At 39.1% G+C, this 15,012-nt stretch overlaps 1 protein-coding gene across 3 annotated transcripts in view; it reads left to right on the top strand.

Annotated features, from left to right (window-relative positions):
• Window positions 1–2,790, top strand: part of LOC124613201 (transmembrane protein 241-like) — a 66,412-nt gene extending 63,622 nt beyond the window's left edge. For all 3 annotated transcript variants that reach the window (XM_047141866.1, XM_047141865.1, XM_047141864.1), the window contains exon 5: window positions 2,014–2,790. In XM_047141866.1, coding sequence (XP_046997822.1) covers window positions 2,014–2,356 — 343 coding nt within the window. In that variant the 3' untranslated portion in view covers window positions 2,357–2,790. The remainder of the gene's footprint in view (window positions 1–2,013) is intronic.
• Window positions 2,791–15,012: the final 12,222 nt, after the last annotated feature.

Genomic DNA, 15,012 nt, shown 5'->3' with positions numbered 1-15,012 from the left:
GCAGGGAAAATACTTAAATTTCCTGTACCAAGTTTAGCCAAGAGGGTAGATGTATTGCATAATCTGTGATAAAATCATGTTACTCTAGCAGCTTCAGTGGTTAGTTGATTTGATTTGTGTGTGTTTGTTTCGTTTCTGTGTATAAGAGCACATTAATCTCCAAAATTATCTAAATGTCTTGCAGTTAATACTCAGTACTTTGTGATTTGTTATAATACAATTATGGTATGAACTGAACCAGATTGTGACATGTAACAGGTAACCTGAGATGCTGGTATAGAAGAGTATTAAAGTTGAACCAGTGTAGTATTAATGAAATGGCAGTGTACATGTGCAATTCTCCCAACAGTGGAACATCAATTTATAGAACAGGGAAGTTTTGAAAGTGAGGTCGTACATGGGAAAAAAATTATTGTGCAGGCAGGGATTTTATTAGAGAACTGCTTCAATTGCAGCCTGTGGTCAGTGTGTCTGGTACCAGATGGTAAATATCTCAAGGATTTTCATATGCTATGACTTGCCTGGTATATTAAGAATGCCATTAACCTATTCTTTTGTACACACTCTCGGCTGGAGGACTGATGATCACTGTAGTTGTGGTAGATGACTAAGAACTGCAAGTTCAATGTACCTACTGTGTCTCAGCAACAACAGGAAATGGAACTGGCCAGAGATTTTGTGTCTTCCCTTGCATGCTGTTGGATTCCTTATTGGATACAAGAGTGAGGAACAGATGCTGTTTATGAACAGAGAATTCTGATATTAATTTATTCTACACTATTAACTAGTAAAAATAATACATAACTTTGTTGCTGTATTTGCAACATCAGTTGCTAACAGTATATCTGAATGTAGAAATATATATGAATACAAGATATTTATAAATCTGTCACTCATCAATAGAATGTCTATTCAGAAGATGCCTGGCCACTATCAAAGTCTGTAAATAACAGACATACAAAATGGGGTCAGTGCATAAATGTGTAAATTTAAGTACATCTGCTGCTGGATATTCAGAGAGGGGATGCTTGCATCTCATTGGCAGCATTGGCGTAATTGTTCATGGCAGCACCCTCATGCCATGATGGCAGCTGTAGGAATCAGGTGGTGTAACTGGACAACCCGTGTATTTGAAAGTACGGCTAACTGAATGGCAGCCGATATCGATTTGAAGACTTACATTAACTGTTTATGTAGTATAGGGAATAGGAGAGCAACAGTTTTTAGCACAAGAGGAACTAGTGTGATACTTCAGAATAGTTTTTATTTGAAAGAGATTATGAAACTTATATGTTTTGTCTTAGCTGTCAATGTTGGAAGCAATGTGCATGGTGGGCCAAAGATTTTGTGACTAGTCTTCACACTGCATAAAGAATGAAAGTCAAATGAGCTCTTGAGAGTTAATCGTCAAGTCTTGTGGAATTTAGTAGCTGTTAGGTATTGAATCACACAATAAATTACAAGCATGTTATTTCTAGAAATTCCTTTACACCTTTACAAGTGTGTGCGCCCCCCCCCCCCCCCCCCCCCCCACACACACACACCTGCATGCCGTGAGGGTGTACTGCTTGCAGATGTTACACTTCCCTGTTCACAAAATGTCTGGAAGTTGGCGTCTCTTGTCGTCATGCCTCAGGCTTTTCAGGGCTAGGAAGACAAATGGTAACTTTCCACAATAAGGATACTAGCACTGTAAATCTTGAAATAATGGGATTTGTGGCTTGTATCACTCCATGTCGATCTTCCTGTAGGAAAATTTTCTACTATATAATTTTGTGTACTTAACTCTGGATAAATACTGCAACATTGTGTTTAAACATTCTGTTGCACATGCCATACTCATGTGGCTTAAACACTGGATATACAGCAGCAGAGTACAGCTGTCATTGTAGTCATAGGGCATGGTTTTATGTCCGTACATTAATTTTTATTGTACTCTTATAAGCATACTGTTGTTAATTTGGAACTTCAATGATGAACAGATAATGAATATATTGTATTTGTGTATTTCAGTGTTGTCGTGTTGGCCCCTGCAAGCTTTTACTTGGAGGAGGCATTCTCCGTGTTGCACTTCCGCCACAGGCGGCAGATAAGATTCTATATTGGTTGTCTGTGCAGCGGAGTGCTGGGAACATGTCTGCAGCTATGGGCTCCACAGACAAGGGCCGCTCCACAGGCTAATGCTGTGGCACGTATGGTTGCCTGCTTGTTAGCATTGCCTGTATTTGGACGTCATAGTCCCGACTGGCAGACTGTGTCTGGAGTCGCAGTGATAGGTCTCGTTTGTGCAACCATTGTACCATCTTTAGATGAAGTGGAACCAAAAGAGAAACATACAGATTTACTATCAGTATGATTGTCAAGAGGCTGATATTTCTCCAGATAGAAAACTGCATTTATTGTAATTTGACCATAGATGAATTTTTTATTTTTTTATTTTTCTGTAAGCAGAAATAAGTCAAGACTTCTGCAAAAGAACTGACAAAGACATTTTTTCTGTATTTCAGTGCTCAATTATAAGTACTTGATTATTGTATTAGGGACCATGTTTGTTAATATTGATTTTTTTGTACATTGTGGTGCTGGAAGGCAAAACTTCAGATTATGATAAATGGAAATCATGTACCTTATTATGAGAAATGGGAATTATGTACCTTAAATTTGAGAGAAAAGTCTCCTTTCATTTGAAACTTGCACATTCCTCATCCAAGCAAAACTGTTTCCTGCTAGGATTTTGCTATTTTGACTAATGCATATCTCATTTTGCATTGAGTGTGGTAGGAAACTTGTATGTTGAAACTTCCTGGCAGATTAAAACTGTGTGCCCGACCGAGACTCGAACTCGGGACCTTTGCCTTTCGCGGGCAAGTGCTCTACCAACTGAGCTACCGAAGCACGACTCGCGCCCGGTACTCACAGCTTTACTTCTGCCAGTACCTCGTCTCCTACCTTCCAAACTTTACAGAAGCTCTCCTGCGAACCTGGTTCTGGCAGAAGTAAAGCTGTGAGTACCGGGCGTGAGTCGTGCTTCGGTAGCTCAGTTGGTAGAGCACTTGCCCGCGAAAGGCAAAGGTCCCGAGTTCGAGTCTCGGTCGGGCACACAGTTTTAATCTGCCAGGAAGTTTCATATCAGCGCACACTCCGCTGCAGAGTGAAAATCTCATTCTGGAAACTTGTATGTTGTTTATCACTGAGTACCATTTTACTCTATTGCTTCTTATCAGACTTATGACAGTTATTGAAATCACAAGAATGGCTTCCTTTTTTATAGATGTATATGTTCCCATAGGTCTAGAAATGCAAGTTTTCATTGTAATGCTCAGAAATGCCTGTTTTGGTTTTTTTATCTGTAAAAGTGAATGTAACCTATGCTAATGAAACTGCTATTTTAGCTGAACTTCACTTTCCTGACGTGTAAGAAAAATCAGTAATTCGTATTCCTGCAGTGAAGTTAACCTCTTTCAGAATGCCAGAGATATTTGCATCCACACACCCATGCACACGTGCGCATGCATACAGATGCTCGCATGCCCCCCCTCCACCCCCCCCCCCCCCCCTCCCACACACACACACACACACACACACACACACACACACACACACACACACACACACACTAAAAAGTGATTGTCTTCTGGTTCTCTAGTTAGTTTATTTACAATATTGTAACCAAGACATTTTCAAAGTGGTTACGTTAGATGCTGCACCTTGGTATGTATCAAGTGATAAAAATGTCCTGAGAAACCAGTGTGTGCCAACATTTTGAAGCCCTACCTTATTGTCTTGTTTTGAATGTATTGTCAAAGACTGCTGTGTCCTTTGGAAGCTGTAATTTCTTTTTCAATACACTGATTCCAATAAGGAAATAACAGGCAAACTGTTGAGAACCTAGTAAGTGAATGTAAATGTTCCATAACTTAGAAAAAAGAAAAAAAATCAGTAAGGTTGCCTAGGAAATTGTGTTGATTTTTTAAAAAGTAGTTTCATGCTGTTACTTGGACAACCAGATTGTATTTATCTTTGTTTGTGAATGACATCTCACATTAGGTGTTTGAACAAAGTCTAATTTGCAACTACATACCTGAAAACTGCTCTTGTTCAGTTACAGGAATGCCAATAAACATTGCTCTATTTCCAAGCTCTATAAATACTAGTTTGTTGAAGAGTGAGTTTCATCATTTCAGTGTATCATAAGGTATTTAAAATACTCCAAACCGGGAGGATTTCTTGAGGATCAACTGCTGGAAGCTCCACAAAAGACTGGCTTTCTGCAATAAAGTCCACATTAATCCATGACATCGCTATACCTTATAGGGCATCCTCAAGATTTACTGACTCAAAAATATCTTTCATTTGCAGCATCTCAGGAGTAGAAGTAGCATATGGGGAAATTTCTATCATTTGTAAGAATTTTCAGGTTGAGAGAAGTCATGTTCACTTGTATTATTTAAAATCTCTGTAATCTCATCTACAGTTAACTCAGACTGAAAGGAAACATGGATATTGTAGAGACAAACATTCCTGAAGTTACCTAGCCTTAAATGCTCATTGTTATGTGGATGAAAAAAAGTTCAGTTCTGTATTTTATATGTATTTAAATATACTGAAATAATTTGTTCACTGCTTCTTATTTGAGGTGAAATTATTTAACATGTACTGATGAAAAACACATTTTCCTTGTAACAAAGGATCTCTCATATCTTTTGTGACAAAATGGCTGCCAAATTCTGTCCTAGTCTTCTTAAGACATTCTGAGCAAGGTCAAAGTTAAGACTTTTGGACTAGGTCCACTATTCCTCACAAAATGTACTGCGTGACATATATGTAGCAGTGGAGGTTGGCGAACTAGCCCAAGTTGAAGGGTAGAAATGCATGGAAAGCAGACATTACATAAATGTATCTTAGCATACTAGAGGGAATATTTGTAATTCTATTATGAGGAAAATAACTGTGAAGAACTGTAAGAATTATTCTGTTTGAACTTTGTTTTATGAATAATAATAATAATAATAATAATAATAATAATAATAATAAGTAATGTATCTTATTGCATGTTTAAATTATTATTGATAATGCCTTTTAACCTGTCCTTACCTCCGTGTTATGAAAGCGCTTTCAAGCAGTAATATGTTTTACATGAAGACTACAGGTTACTAGTTGCAGTGTAAGGTTATAAGTGAGAAGAAAATTGCCCTAAGTATAGGAACAGGAACACTGATGATGCAAAAAGGGAATGATGGGCAGACTAAATAAGCTGCTCATAATCTGTTAATGTTAATGGCTGGTTAAATGAATGTTTATTTAGTTTTAAGGAAAAAAAAACATTATGCATTTGCTCCTAATATATATTCAACCATTGCATTATGTGTGCATCAAAAACTTTACAATGTAAGTGAACAGAATGTACATTGATGTAACTTTGCAGAGTGAGGATGAAGGTGATGGCATTGTTAGTTTCTTGAATGTTAAGAATGCCTGACAGATTCCAAACCAACAAACTCCTTCCTAGATGCCATGACCAGCTATATCGTCACCCACAATTACTTCTCCTTTGAAGTCATTACTTACAAAGAAATACAGGGTATGGCTATGGGCATCTCCATGGCACCATCCTATGCCAACCTATTCGTGAGCCATCTAGAGCAATCCTTCCTAAAAACCCAGAATCCTAAGCCCCTCACCTGGTTCAGATTAATTTATGGCATTTTTGCGATCTGGATCGAGGGTACGGACACCCTATCCACATTGCTCCAGAACCTCAACAGCTTCTCCCCCATTTGCTTCACCTGGTCCCCCTCAACCCAACAAGCCACCTTACTAGATGTTGACATCCATCTGTAAGATGGCTACATCAGTACCTCAGTACATATCTAACCTACTAACCACCAGCAATATCTCCACTTTGACAGCCGCCACCCATTCTATACCAAGAAGCCTGGCCACCTGTGGTTGTCGCATTTGCAGTGACGAGTGGTCCTTCTTAAAATACATCAAGGGTCTCACTGAAGCCTTCACAACCGTAATTATCCTCCCAGCCTTATACAGAAATAAATCTCCTGTGTCTTATCTTTCCAGTCTTCCACCACCTCCCTAAGTCCCACCATCCGGCCACAGAGGAGCATTCCCCTTGTAACTCAGTACCATCCAGGACTGGAGCAACTGAATTACATTCTCTGCCAGGATTTTGACTACCTCTCGTCATGCCCTGAAATGAGAAATGTTCTGTCCACTATCCTTCCCACCCCTCCCACAGTGGTATTCCGCGTCCACCAAACCTACACAATATACTCGTCCATCCTTACACAACCCCTGCTTCCAACTCTATACCTCGTGGCTTACAAGTTTGGTGCAGGATGTACATAAATCTGTTTAATGTCATCTAGTGTTTATATGGTGCTTCTGCATGCAAAGTTGGAAGTGAGTAAGTGAATGGTATCGAATTACAGGCTGGAATAATTTCAGAACCAAATATTAAATAATCCAGAATTCTTAAATTTCTATCATAGGTACAAACATCTATAGGAAGGTGCTTATTGCTGCAAAAAAGTCATTTAATGACAAAATAATAAATAAAGCAGAGAATCAAGATGGCCACTGAGTGAGATCACAGGTATTTTCTTCGTCCGCTTTAAGAGGAAATAGTGTCAAATTTAAATTTTCTTTGTTTTTTTATACTTGCTGTAGTGTCTGTTCTTGTCACACAACTAAATATTAGCATCCCAGAAGCGCTTGTTCTTGAAAAAACTTGTTCTTTAGCAGAAGTCCTGATAATCGTGACATAACCCGAAATTTTGCGAGACATAACCCGAAATTTTGCATGACATAAACAATAAAATCTTGGTTGTATCTGATCCTCCATTCCCCTGTATCTGCATCCAGAACCGGACCAAAGATCTTCCGAAGCACTTTTCTCTAAAAAACAAGGACCTTATGGAAGTCCTGTTTCCGGAAACTCCACATCTCACAGCTGTATAGAACAACAGGCTAGATCACGGTTTTGTACAGTCGAATCTTGAACTGTCTGGAGAGACATCTGGACTGAAGCAGTTGTGCTAGGCTGTGGTAAGATTTGTTTCCTGCTTGTATTCTGGCATTGATCTCTGTTTCACAGGACAAGTTCTCAGTGAAAAGTGCCCCTAGGTATTTGAATTCATGCACTCTCTTGTAGGACTGGTCCCCAACCGGCAGTGATTGTAGATGACCAGCAGTCTGACAATGATCACGCGCCATAACGTGGTACTCTGTCTTGGCTTCGTTTATGTTTAGCCCAAATTTGCTGGCAGCCTCCTTTAGTGCTTTGGTCATTTGCTCCAACTCCTCTTCCGACCTAGAGAGTAAACAGATGTCGTCTGCATAGGCTAAGTATGCCAGTCTCTTTCCCCCGATTTCAATCCCTTCATTCTCTTGGAAGGTGTCACGTACGATATTCTTGAGGGCAAGGTTGAACAGGATAGGGGACAACCCATCTCCTTGCCTGAGTCCTGTCACAATTTCAAATTCCTAAGTTACCCAATTTCCCAACTTCACCTTTGCACGTGTTTCGTTCAGACAGATCTTTATCAGATTGATGAGTTTCGCTGCCATGCCAAACTCCCTTCAACAGTTGAGCAGGCTCTTGCAATGTATGCAATCATATGCCTTCTTAAAATCAAAGAATAAAATATGCAAATCTTTACCATATTCACCCAGTTTCTCAGTGAGCTGCCGGAGACTTAATTATTCTTTCGAAACTGACCATGAGTGAGAAATGTGGGAGCTGTTATAGGGTAGTGAGTAGAGGGATTTGTTGCCAATCTTGTAGGAAATATTTTCACTGGGGGGGATGCAGTGGGGAGAATGGTGGGAGAACGAAACAGGCTCTCTCCTGGAGCTGCAGAGTATGCAGTAGGAACATTCTGATTGGGGAACAGGAAATGAAAATCTGCGCCCTTCAGGCACAGTTGGAGGAAGCAAGGTAGGAACTCATAAGGATCAAGGGAGATAGGGGGGAGGAGGGTGGTTGTGAACTGGCAGCTGGCAGGAGGATAGGAAGAAAGAGAACGAGGACAGTTTTATCATAAACACAAAAAACAGGTATCTACCACTGCCAGAGTTAAGTGGAGAAGAGCCTCAGGTAGAACGAGAAGCAGGAAATGTGCAGCACATTTCAACCGAGGCCAAGAAGCCTAGGAATGTACAAAGTGTCAGGAAGAAGAAATTGCTGCTGCTAGGTAGTAGCCATGGGCGAGGTGTAAGCCTCAGTTACAGGGAAGTTTAGGGGCAGTGTACCAGGCCGCCAGTATCTTCAAGCCAAATGCAGGGCTAAGTCATGTGATAGAGGACCTAGGGTCTTTATGTAAGGACTACAAAAGATGACCATGTAGTGATAGTGGGTGGGGTGGGAAACAGTTTGGACAGGGATGGGGCATAGGACATAGGTAGTGCCCTGGACGAGATAACTTCCCTGACTCATGGTACCAATGTACACTTTGTTGAGCTGTTTCAGCATCATGATCGACCACACCTTGATGGAGCTGTGAGGTGAATCTGTGTGGGGTTAGGGATAGCTCTGAGGCAGCCAACTTTGCTCATATTTCTCTGGTGCCCGTTGGGATTATCAACAGATGGGGTTTCACTAGGCATGGCCTACACCTAAACAGGACTGGGAAGGGAAGATTGGTACAGCTGATTCTTGAAAGTATAGGGGTGGATCTCGGGCTACACATGGTCAAATACCTGTTGTCATAGGTAGGGAAAAGTAGGTCTTTTTTAGGATAAATCCAGACAACAGGTTCCCCTGCCTACAGAGTATCTCCAGCACTTTAAAAAATACTAAAACAATTGCTCTCAAGACAGATTTTAACACCTCAAACATCACATATACCAGATGCCACAAAGAAAAACAAACCATTGGAAAGAGTAACATGGGGCATTTCACAGACTTAACAATCCTCCATCAAAACATGCAATCAATAAAAAAATTAAATACAACTATTAGAAGTTGAGCTCCAATCTTTGAACTGCACATTAGTTTGTATTACTGAGCACTGGTGTAGACACAGAAAACAAACATGTAGTATTATCATTATATGGAAAGGCAAACTTTTACTGCAGAACTACTTCAAGGGGTGAAGGATCATGCATTTATATCAGAAAAGGAACACAGTTTAAATCAAGACATGACCTCAGTACCGTAAACGAAGAGAAACACTTCGAAATATCAGCTATTGAATTAATATGGCTTGATATCACCAAGAAATTAATCATTTCGTGTGTGTATAGATCTCCCAGTGGTAGTGTGGAAACCTTTTTCAATAAGTTAACAGAAGTTCTAGATAAAGTCTCAAGTACAAAGGTCAACATAATTCTGTGTGGGGACATTAACATCAACACTACCATCATAAATGAATCCAGCAGCACCTTCATAAACATTCTTCAAAGTTTTGGCATGTCCCTATTGGTCAATAGTGCAACAAGGGTTACCACAATGACTTCATCAGTAATTGACCATGTGGCCACAAATATGGACAGGGAAAAATGTGATGTAGCTGTAAAAGATCTTGGACTATCAGACCATCTCTGTCAAATGACAACAGTAAAGTCAGGCATCGGATTGTTCCCTAAACTATGAGCGTACAAACGACATCTATCAGAAATCAAAATAAAAGATGTTTTTAAAGAACTAGAAAAACAAAGCTGGGATGTAGTGTATAAGGAAACCAATGTGAATATGAAATTCTCTAACTTCTGCACATTGTTTAATTTGAACTTTGAAAAGGCGTTTCCAAAAGTATGCATGTCTATATCAACATCTCACAAAAACAGATGGGACAGCGGGTATTATGAAGTTCTCTCAAACAAACACCTCAGTTCCATGAAAAAGATTTGCAATGATGCAGAATTCTTAAATTTCTATTGTAGGTACAAAAAGATCTATAGGAAGGTGCTGATTGCTGCAAGAAAGTCATTTAATGACTAAATAATATATAATGCAGAGAATAAAAGCAAAGCAGTCTGGGATGTTATAAAAAAGGAAACGGGGAGAGGCAAACAAACACAGGATAACATACTGCTAAGGGAGGGGGATAAAGTAATAAATTATCCACAGCACTTAGCAAACTATGTAAACGAGCATTTTTCAAGTATTGCAGAGAAGTTACAGCAAAAATTCCCCAAAACAAATATAACACCTGTAAATAATGTTGCACTAAATACAATGATGTTACAACCACAGAGAATGAAGTCAATAAAACAATTCAAAAACTAAAAAATAAAGAGTCAGTAGGCTTAGATGAAGTACCAAAGTGTGTATTGAAACAATGCTTAGGGATTATGCAAGGCCCCTTAACAAATGTAATAAATGAATCCTTCACATCAGGGACATTTCCAGAGCAGTTAAAATAGGCAAGAGCTGTACCTTTGCTTAAGAAAGGTAATGCAGAAGACATAGAAAATTACCGGCCGATTTCCCTGCTGTCAGCATTCTCAAAAATAATAGAAGCAATTATGGAAGACAGATTAATGAATTACCTGAATACAATATTTTAAGCGAATCACAGTTTGGTTTCCGAAGTGGCAAAAATACTGAGTTAGCCATAGTAGAATTCACAAAAGTTGTACTTGATACTCTTGATAAAGGTAAGTGTGTCACAGGCATATTTTTGGATCTTTCTAAGGCGTTTGATACAATCGATCACAAGATTAAATAAATTAGAAGCATTAGGAATAAGAGGGGTAGCTAATGACTGGTTTCGATCATACCTAACAGATAGGGTACAAAGAGTAGAGATAACACATATTTCAAATAGATCCAAACATTAAGTAAAACACGTATCAGAACCAAAATACATTAATATAGGATTCCACAAGGCAGCATATTAGGACGGATACTGTTCCTGATATACATCATTACTTTCCCAGGAGTGTTACTCATGGTGAAAAAATCTCTTCACTGATGACAGCAATATTATAGTCACTGAGAAAATGGGAACTCCTTGCCGAGAAAGCAAATGAAACTCTCAAGGAAGTTTATGATTGGTCAATAAGTAATAAAGAGACATTGAACGTAAAGAAAACTAATGCCATGAATTTCAGTTTGAAGATAAAAAATGACAATGTTAAATTAAATGTAGATGACACCTCTGTTACAAATGCAAAATTTCTAGGAATGAATATTGATTCTCAGTTGAAGTGGTGTGAACACACAAAGGTACTTGCAAACAGAATGCCATCAGCATGTTATGCCCTTAGAATCCTGTCATCAGTGTGTAGCATGCAGTGTCTTTTAGTTACATATTATTCATATGTACACTCAATTCTTAGCTATGACATTCGTTTTTGGGGAACAAATGTACAAAATATGAACACAATTTTCAAACTCCAGAAAAGAGCCATAAAAATAATATCCAAAAATACTAGTTGAGCTCATTGTAAAGATCGGTTCAGAACACTGGTGATTTTAACTGCTCCATGTGAATACATTTACCAGTCAGTTATGCACATCAAAAATAACATTGGTAATTACTGCACAAACAGCTCCGTCCATGACCATGCAACAAGAGATAGACTCAACTTACATTTACCAAGAAAAAATAAACATAAAACTCAAAAAAACATTTTCTACCAAGGAATAAAACTGTACAATAAATTACCAAAAGAGCTTAAAGAAATTGCCAAAATACACTTATTTAAAAAGGCAGCTAAAAAGTACCTGTTATGCAATACATTTTATTCATTGAAGGATTACTTAGCTAAAACAGAGTAGGGGTTTGATAAAAAATATTATACAAGTAAATAATAATAATAATAATAATGATTATAAAATATCCAACATTCCACATAACACCTTCACTTTCTTTTCTTTTTGCCTTCGTTTTTTCATTTCTAGAAATAATTACCCCAAGCTATGCATAGCACGATACTAACACTTCCTCCTCTTTCTGAGCTCAACATCTCACTCATTATGGAGGGATGCTGACTCAGTTTTTCAGGATAGCAAATGGTTAGTTGCGGCCCAGAGATCACCCATGTGTGTGTGTGTGTGTGTGTGTGTGTGTGTGTGTATGTAGTGAGTGAAGTGTTATGAAACAATGTGTGTATAGTGTGTGCAGTGACTGATAGTGAGATATGAGTGAACAGTGTGGCATTACATTATTTAGTAAGTTATTTGTAAAAAAAGTATTGTATACCAGAAGTAAATCTAATGATTCTCTCTAACTAGAAGTCTGTAAATATATGTGTATACGAATTAGCTTATTTTAAAATTATCTACATTGTTAAGTACTTCGACATGTCCTATATTCTTGTAAAAAGAGATCTACAGATGAATAAAGCTGCTACTACTACTACTAGCAACTATGCAATTCAAACCTGCCTGTGGCCTTTCCACGATGGATATACTAGTTCTCCCATGGCATTGGCATTAAGTAACGTCTGGCCTAGTTAAGTGTTAATTTGGTTTGGTGCCCACCTGGGAACCAGGCGATGTTGGCTCAGAAACACAGGTGTCACTTATGTTGCATCCAGCTGAAAGACTTGCACCAGGCTATTGAGCGTCATGAAATTAATATTGTTAGAGCCAAATAGAATTTAAAATATTTTAGCATGGAATGAGTTGTAAAAATCTGTCATATTCCAATATAAAAGATAATACTGAAGTTATAGGTCCTACCAAGTTGGGATGATCTAGCTACCATAAGTATGTGCAGAGCAACAAAACTGCAAACTTTGTGACTTTATATATAATAAAGTAAAACTACAGTGCGACATTTTTCTGTGTCATAAATTTAATTTTTTCCACAAATTCTTTTTGAAACTGGACAATAATCGCCTTTAAGTTTTAGTAAAAAACAAAATACATTACTTGTTACTTATTACAGTTGAGTCATTTGTACTACTTACACACATGTATCAATACAAAATGCTTTTTCCAATTGAATCTGAATCTGATTAATGTTAATTCAATAACATTTCATCTGTAGGACCTCATGTATGGATGGGTACAATAAGACACAACATGGATCCATACACTAGAGTTCACTACTATATTCACATTATGTATGTACACTGCTGTGAACTGAATGTCCTAATGTAACACAGGCTGGGTCCAGACTAACCTGGCAGAGAGTATCCACTAGGTGCTGCTCTATAGTCAGATATTGTGTTGGGAAGTCTCATTGGTCGAGTCCCCACAGAGACCAGCCTCCTCCCCCACCTTCACTCCATCTAGTGCAGAGCACAGGATGAGGACAGGTGCTTGTGACCACCTGTGTCATGGCTGGCTGCAGGACAGAGCATGGGTGGGCAGACTGTTTCTCATGGGAAGATGCAAAGGTGTATGAGGCATAACTGGACCATTTCTCACAGAGATTGTAGGATATGAGTCATCAGGTTGGGAATTCATAACTGTGACATGGGCAGCAGATTGAATGCCCTGATCTGCAGTTGCCATCTGTTGTGAGAGAGGATGGTCTGAAACCAGCAAATTATATCTCATAACTTGGTCACACAAGTGTTCCACTTGTTCAGGAAGGAACGGTGTGTAACAAGTTGCCCACTAGATGCCAGTGGAACCGTGCTATGCTGCTCGAATTGCATGTTCATTGCAGTAACAGCATTCTCCAGGCAATTCTGCATGTGCAATGTGGGTCACACGTGATGGCAAAATGTCCAAGGCCATCTGCACTTGCATATGGAAGAGCCAGACCGCAGGTGGAACTAGCATAGACATGTGGCACATAGTGGGAAACCGGCATCCACTGCACAACAAGTTGTTGCATCATCTGACAGCCACTGTAGGGAAGTGCCCCCCCCCCCCCCTCTTGCGAGGCAATGATCATTCCAGTCACATCATCTTGGTGGAGGTATGACATCATGGCTGACTGCCATGGTAGCATGGTAGGGAGAGAACGCCAGCTTTTACAGTGATGGTTGGGAGACATGATACATCAGCCAGCTGGAATGGCACGCTGACGATGTCATGATCGGTGACAGTTGGCTGCATTCATACATGTTCAGGTTCTTGCCATTGGGAGGTGTGTGGAGATTGCAGTGAGGCAAGAAGGTTGCCATTGTTGACAGTGTTGGTTACACATTGTTGACTGTACAAAAAACAGGGCAGAAAATAGCATGTGAGGACTGTTTTGGCTGAAAAGCACAATCATGAAAATGTGTACTGTCCGAACATGGTGTGGTTGAAACAGTAGCATCGAAAAAAACATACTATCTAACTAGTTGGATAGGGTGTCTCCATCTGGAACTATAATGACACTTCATACTGAATTTAAGTCCCATGGAGAGCGTTCAGAACGCATTTGTGGAGCACCAAACTTGTCAGCTGTATATTCCATGCCCAAACGAGCCACACTGATGGATGGCGGAACACTGTAGATGCAGTGGGTGGTTGGTACACTACACAGTTGTTTTACTGTTTCAGATTTGAACCAGTTTGATGCTTTGCACAAGAAGGTTCTATGTTGTAGCGTGGCATGTAAAACAAGGATGCAGGAAAATCGCTGTCAGTTTGCACGAAATGTGTAACGATAGAGTGCGATAATAGCTGCATTGTTATTGTGTAGCAACCGACTTGGCAGTAAAAGGAGAAAATATGGTACAATACGATAGTCAAGGGTAACCAATGCAGGATCTTGGGTACGGATGGGTGCAATTTACATTATGTATGTACACTGTTGTGGACCGAATTTCCTAACATAAAACAGGCTGAGTTCAGAATAAACTGGCAGAGATTATCTACTCATCACTGCTTGATAGAGATGTTGTGTTGGGGAGTCTCACTGGTCAAGCCCCCACATGTATAATTTGTCATTTGTTTATGTACTTCATTCTTTTGTTATTTTCTTTATTATGATACGTTGGTAGCATTACTGATTATTGAGAGACTTGTGACAAAAGTAAAATTTATTTGGTTCCTTTAAAACTGACCACTGAAATCGGAGACTCAATTATTAATGATACTCACTATAAAAATAAATTTATACAGAAACTAAATCTTAACATAAACAGACTACAGTAATC

Source organism: Schistocerca americana, chromosome 4 (genome assembly GCF_021461395.2).
Source record: "Schistocerca americana isolate TAMUIC-IGC-003095 chromosome 4, iqSchAmer2.1, whole genome shotgun sequence".
Lineage (NCBI taxonomy): Eukaryota > Metazoa > Arthropoda > Insecta > Orthoptera > Acrididae > Schistocerca > Schistocerca americana.
Note: the sequence above shows the minus strand (reverse complement) of the source record. Positions and strands in the feature narration are given on the sequence as shown.